The sequence below is a fragment of the Myotis davidii genome, unplaced genomic scaffold (genome assembly GCF_000327345.1).
Source record: "Myotis davidii unplaced genomic scaffold, ASM32734v1 scaffold88, whole genome shotgun sequence".
Taxonomy (NCBI): domain Eukaryota; kingdom Metazoa; phylum Chordata; class Mammalia; order Chiroptera; family Vespertilionidae; genus Myotis; species Myotis davidii.
The window spans coordinates 1,302,002-1,308,801 of NW_006300377.1; the positions used below are offsets into that span (position 1 = coordinate 1,302,002).

A 6,800-nucleotide genomic window follows, 5' to 3' on the forward strand; every position below is an offset into this window, starting at 1 on the left:
GTTCAGGAAGCGCCTTCTGTCTCCAGGGCAGTCACACTGAGGGGAGGGACTGATACCACCCCATCAGGTGCACGTGAGAGAAATCTCTGCTCCAGAGCCCACTTAGAGCTATTTTCTGCTAAGTGTTTGGTCTCGATGATAAGGAAATGACTTCATTGTTCAATTAAATATCTCAAACAAACTATTTAGGGCTAAATAGTGAGCATTCAAATTCCATAAACGGGGTGCCAGCCACTTCTAGAGGCAACCTAGTTCCATTTTCCAATGGAAAGGTCTTTTCAATATTACGACCCAATCTGCTTCCATGTGGTTTTTATCATTTCTTTCTGAATCTGCCTAGGGGAGCTGCGTGGGACAAGTGTTGTCATTCCTTTTCCACACAACTCATTTTCATGTATTTAAATATGGGTCTTATTTTTCCATCATTATTTTACAGTGTCACCTATAACTTAGCCAGAAGCTTTCACAGTCCTCCTAGATTTTCTTTATTTCCTTAGAGCAGCGGTTCTCAACCTGTGGGTCGCGACCCTTTTGGGGGTCGAACGACCCTTTCACAGGGGTCGCCTAAGACCATTGGAAAACGCATACATAATTACATATTGTTTTTGTGATTAATCACTATGCTTTAATTATGTTCAATTTGTAACGATGAAATTGGGGGTCACCACAACATGAGGAACTGTATTAAAGGGTCGCGGCATTAGGAAGGTTGAGAACCACTGCCTTAGAGGGATAAAAGACAAAGCCCTAGATCCAGAGACAAATGGCAGGGGGTGGGGGTTAGAGATCAACGGAAGGACTTGTATGTATGCATATTAGCATAACCAATGAACACAGACACTGGGGCAGTGGGGGCTTGCCCTCGGGGTGGGAGTGAGGCGGGGGGAGGATGGGGGTCAATGGGGGGAAAAAGGAGAAATATGTAAAACTTTAAACAATAATAAAAAAAAAAGACAGCCCTTTGAAGTTAAGACTTGAAGATAGTTTAATAGGAAGTGTACTAAAGTGATTAGGGTGATTTCTGGGCACGACTTTATAATCCTACGTAGTAGTAACGTAAGTAGCTAATGTTTTCCGAGTGCTCGCCACGTGCCTGGGACTCTACATGCATCCTCTCATTACACCCTCACTGGGGTTCTTTGGATATCATCCCCATTGTCACGGATGGGGAACTGATTGTCAGAGGTTGACTCACTTGCCTGACCTTAACAACTACTAAGCAGCAGTTAGGGCTGGAATCGGGCATGGCAGAGTTCAGGGCCCACCCGTGAGCAGCTGCCCTGTGCTCAGGGCCTTCACCGGGCTGTTCTGCATGCATCTTAATCCTGGAGGGAAAAGAACTTCCCAGCCTCTTAGAAGTGTTGGGGGATGGCAGAGAGTGGAGAGCTCAGAGGGGAAGCCAGCCCTGGGGCTCCCTCTGAGATCATCCTCTGGAGAACAGCAACCTTGGAGGAGCCTTTGGGCACATGGAACCACTGAATTAGGCAGCTGGGAGGTAGCCTGGAGGACAAAGCTGGCTACATTGTCCACACTGAACTGTCGAACAGTGGGGTGACCTCATGCCAGAGCACAAACAAAACATCTCTCAGTGCAAATCCCTCTGCACTGAGCGTTCTCTCCCTCTTGGATGACCATCGGGGAGGCTTCAGCTCCTTGGAGCTCTGCCGTATTCGAGTGCCATAAATGTGACTTTTTTTCTTCCAGCAGCAAGCATCTAAAGTTGAGAAGGTGTTTTTTACTACTGCGGTACCAGTAGCCAGTAGCACAGGTATGTAATTCTATGTGAGCTTTAAAAGATACTCAACTCCCTGGGCCCCTTGAGGCACAGTCTGTTGCTTTACCCAATTTTTAAAACTTTGAAATCAAAATTGTCACATTGTATTGTTTGTTTATTAGAGTATCTCATATTCTTATAACTATTGGAGGTTAGTGCACTTACGGCATTAATGCCACTTTTAACATTTTAAAACTAGTAACAGTTCTTTCCCTTTCAGATACAGCTTTTAAATGTAGCAAAAAAAAAAAAAAGTTTGAATCACAATTAATGCTAAAGAGGGCAGTTGTTAATTCACTGGACTCTTTCCTAATTACAGTAATGAAGAAATAGCATCTGGGTCAGAGACTGTATAGAACTAAAAGGTCCTTTTTTTCAAACTCTATGTTATGGATTAAGAAACTGAGGCCCTGAAATATTAAATGACTCCCCCAGAGTCACAAATGAGTTTGTGGCAGAGCCAGAGCACGAGCTCTCAGGCCTCCTGGCTCCCACTCTGCTCTCCTGCCCCTTGGTCTCTAGAGCTCTTGAGACACACACAGCCCATCTGAGTTCAGAGCGTGTGCACACTAGGCTGGCTGTGTAGAAGGAGGTTTTACGGACACCCACCGTATGTCAGAGACGGCTACAAAGATGAGTGAAATGTCCTGAAGGAGCCTTGGGTAGGCGGAGTGAACAGTCCCATACAGTGTGGACAAAGGGACAAAGATGCTAGATGTGGGAGGAATCCAGGAGCTCTGCACAGTGCTGGCACCTGCCTTGGGCCAGCCCTAGGTGTAAGCCTGCTGGAAACACTGCCTGGAGGCCTCAGAGGGGAGAGGGGAGTGAGCTGGGCCTTCAGAGATAAGAAGAGTAAGTTCTCCGGAAGAACAGCCTGGGAGTTTAGGCCACGGAAAGCACCCATAGGCTCAGAGGTAAAAAACAAACAAAAATAAAACAGTCAGGAAAAGGGAGGCATCCACCTCCCTGGCTGGCATGGAGGGTGCAGGGGAGAGGATGGCTGGAAACAAGGCTGGAAATACGGGGCACATCTCGATGGTGTGTGTGGCATCCACCCTCTCCATCACCATTCCCGCCTCCATGGCACTCAGCCCTCACCTAGTGTAGATCCCCCTGTGCCTGCAGCCACTTGAAGAGCAGTCTCTCTCGCCTCTCTCACAGGGAGCTCTGTACAGCAGATTGGCCTCAGTGTTCCTGTGATCATCATCAAGCAAGAAGAGGCGTGTCAGTGTCAGTGCGCATGCCGGGACTCTGCTAAGGAGCGGGCGGCTGGCAGGAGAAAGGGCTGTTCCTCCCCACCCCCTCCAGAGCCAAGCCCCCAGCCTCCTGAGGGGCCCAGCCGGAAGCTACCACCACAGACTTTCTCCTCACCCTCTGTCCCCCTGTCATCCTCCTCCGCCATCCCCTCTTCCTGTGAGCAAAGCAGACAAGCAGGGACTCCTCCAGACCCTCAGACAGAAACGTTAAGTGCCATGGATGTGTCAGAGTTTCTGTCCCTCCCGAACCTGGACACGCCGTCCAACCTGATTCCCATTGAAGCACTACTGCAGGGGGAGGAGGAGCTGGGCCTGACCAGCAGCTTCTCCAAGTGAAAGGCCACCTGTGCTCCCCTCCGGGAAGAGAGGGCGAGCAGGAAGCACACACAGGTGTGATGTCTACCATCATGGGATTGGTAATTTGAAGGATGAAGAAATCTATTTGAAATCCTCACATTTCGGATATATTTTCTTTATTCATATCCCAGGAGCATCCATTTTAAGGAACTGATCTTTGGGAGAAAAAAAAAACAACAAAACAAAAAAAAAAGCTAAGTTATAAATGAACTGTTTGGCTGCACTGTATGTCACTTTTGCTTATTGTCATGTGAACTTGGAAATTAAGGTTACCCGTATGCATAAAAATTCCAAGTGAAAGGGTGTGTTTCCATCGATCTGATGTTGCCCATCACTTGCACTGGGGCCTTGTGGTCTGGACAGTGGAATTCAGTGTGTCAGGTGTTGCTCCTCCCTGTGCGTCTTTTGAGCCTGAGGCTGAAGCTTGCTCCAAAGGGCAGACCCTCACTCCATCAGAGAGGGAAGTGGCAAAGGCAGGTCAGACAGCTGTGAGCCGGACAGAAATTGGGTGAGATGGTTTTGCTGTTTGCACTTGTGTCAGCGGAGCTCGGAGTGACTGTGGCAGGTGTCTGCGTCCAGCTGCAGCACAGAAGGGCAGCTAGCAGCCTGGCCCGAAGCCGTAGGGAGGATCTGGTTCTGCGGGCCCTGCGCGCGCGCTGTTTACTATCTGCCAATGGCGTGTGTGCAGAGCAGGCTCTAGCAACGTGATCACAGTCTTTGCCTTCCTGGTTCTGTCTCTCAGTTGGTTGCCAGGGTTTGCAGATCACAGCGAATTTTTGGGGGGAACATCCCTGTTTTGTCCTAGAGTGGACATGTGGGTGTATGGCCAGTTGCTGGTCGGTGCTCTGCCTTCCTTTACCGGTATTTCTCTTCCTCGGAGCAGAAGAGCTGCATTTTGCTTATCAGAAGGTGTATCGCTGAGGGAGGTTTCTTAAGGTGGCATGTAATTGGCAGGCCAGGTATCCTGGTTCCAGGTTCTAGCCAGGCTTTTGGTTGCCCCTCCCGTCTCACCTCTCACCCCTCTGGATTTTGCATACAGCCTAGTACAGTGCACAGAAGGATGTGACTTGCTCAGCTTAGTCACTTGATTTCTAAACAAAAACAAAAAATAAACAAAAAACACAAAACGATGATCTTCTACTCAGGGTAAAACCAACAAAAAAATTCCCCTTCCACCAAAAAGCCTGAAATGTTGCAATAAGTTATCGCATTTGGAATGTTTCATTAAGTTGTATTATAGGAAAGAAGAATTGTTTTTTGATTTGTGTATAGAATTACAACCATCTATCTGCCTTTGGCTCCAAGTCATGCCTCTAAACATAAAACATAAAATACAGCCCACACTAAAATGGAAAGTTTCTCTCAACTGGCTATGTCAATGTAGTCATAAGCACTCACCAAGCTCACTGAGCTCAGAAGCTGGGCACAGCCCCGCGTCTATAGACTAGGCCTCTTCCCTGCCTTGAGCAAACAGGGCTGCTCTTCTGGGTCAATGTCGTCAGGCAGAAAGTAGCCATAATCTTGCCTTCCTTTTCCCACTCCCTAATGTAAAAAGAGCTGCATTTGCCACTCTCCTGTCTCTGAGCCGCACTCACGGCCGGCCAAGACAGTGTCCAGAGCAGATCGTTTTGGGAGCCAGAAGCCGAGCCTTTAACCGGATGTTCAGGGACAGACTTGGACAACAGGGCAGTGGTGGTGAACGTCGTCACTGCAATAAGAGGTGGGCTTAGCCACAAGCAGCTGCTGGCTTCTCATTCTAGGAGTCTAGACAGGAGAATGGGTTTCCTTTAACCTTCTGCACTCTCCTCCCCAAGAGGCTGGTGGGTTCTGGAACCACTGACCTCAGCAGAAGTCGCCAAGTCAGGAGGAATCTTCTAGTACCACAGTGAGTGGGTCCTGGAAAACCAGCTGCTGAGCATGGCTTGTCCTTGGCTCTGTGGACCAGGCAGCATAGGAAGCTTTGAGGTAGGACACGTGTGTTTTCTCTACCTCTTCTGCGAGCGACCAGCACAATACGATCCCAAAGGTAATTGGCGTCGGAGGGCAGGAATGACCTCTTCCCACATCCCTGGAGTCACCTGGGACTCAGTTCCCTGGGAGCAGGTAGGAAACAGGAGCCCAGGAAAAGTCGCTAGAAGTGTCCATGGTTTAAATGTTGCTTCTTTCTGGTAGCCAGGCCTGTGCTAACTTGTTGAGCCTACCCAGGTCAGTGGCTTTTCTGCTCTCCAAAGATTGGGGGTGATGAAGAAGCATCTTAAAATAGTGTTTGGGTCGACAGATTTTTCTAGTTGCGGTAACTGCCTTTTGAGGATGATTCGAGATTACAAGGGCAACTATCGAACCCAATCAGCTTTTGAAAAATCATGAGCATGCTTAAAATGTCAGTGAGTGGTTGCTAGAAGAGCAGGTTGATTCCACAGGATAGGCAGTCTTTCCTTCCTCCTCCAGCGCTCTCCCTCCCCCCCCTCCTCTGTAAACCTTGGAGAAGAGTGGGTCGCTGGCTAAAGTGGATCCAGACAGAGCCTTCATGGAGAGAGTGGTTTCCCAAACCTGGAGTGAACCGAGGGAAAGGTTAGAGAAGGTCTGCAGGCTTCTACCAGGTGAAATCAAGCCTTTTTCTTCCCATGGTAACCTTAACCATTTCCACCCTGTAGATTTATACTTCCAGTTCCTGCTAGCATCTCTAGTTATACTGCTTGGATACAGGGTGCTAGTCAGCATCAGGAATTATAGTACATGGGCTCAGGAGGTGGGAGGAAACTTTGGCTGGCACCACCAAACTGCCTTAGTGAATCTGGCCCTTCCCAGGCATTGAGGGAAAGTGGCCCTGCCTTGCCTGTCGGGTCTGGTCAGCCTCCTGGGGACATCACCAGTTTGGTGGCAGGAGTTAGTGTCATTTATTGAATCCCCTGCCCCCCTATCCTTTTAGAAGGAGATCTTGGTACAAAGCCTGGGAGGGGCCTTCATGTGTGAAGACCTCTCTGGGTAGAAGCAAGGGACTTCTGTTTACCACCTCTGGGAGAGTCAGTAGCTTGGAGAGTGTCAAGGCAGTGGACTGATGGGGCTAATGGAGGGTGGGTGGGTTTCCTGAGAGACTTTGTATAATGCTGAATGTGTCCAGAGGGACGAGTTTGCAGAACCTCATATTGGTATATTAAAGAAATAATAAAATAAAAAGCACTTTAGGTTATTTTATCTTTAACCCAATTGCTGCAATTTCTTTTGTGTGTGTGTGTGTGTGTGCTTTCCACAAAGTTTTATTTTTTGCTTAGAATAAAAAGTTAAATTGAGGTGTGAAAAGAAAAGCACTTACCTTGGTGCAATATGTGTAGCTTGATGGTCGTTGTCCCATGTGGCCCTGGCCTGGCCGCATTTTCTGCTCCATCAACTCTGTACCAGGAGGCTGTCTGTAG

At 48.4% G+C, this 6,800-nt stretch overlaps 1 protein-coding gene across 2 annotated transcripts in view; it reads left to right on the forward strand.

The window, feature by feature from the left end:
• Positions 1-6,589, forward strand: part of MTF1 (metal-regulatory transcription factor 1) — a 43,803-nt gene extending 37,214 nt beyond the window's left edge. Inside the window, exons 10-11 of one of the 2 annotated variants that reach the window (XM_006777268.2) lie at positions 1,705-1,768; positions 2,936-6,589. In XM_006777268.2, the coding sequence (XP_006777331.1) occupies positions 1,705-1,768; positions 2,936-3,366 (495 nt within the window). In that variant the 3' untranslated portion in view covers positions 3,367-6,589. The remainder of the gene's footprint in view (positions 1-1,704; positions 1,769-2,935) is intronic. The other variant, XM_006777269.2, reaches the window with a different exon arrangement.
• The last annotated feature ends 211 nt before the right edge of the window (positions 6,590-6,800 follow it).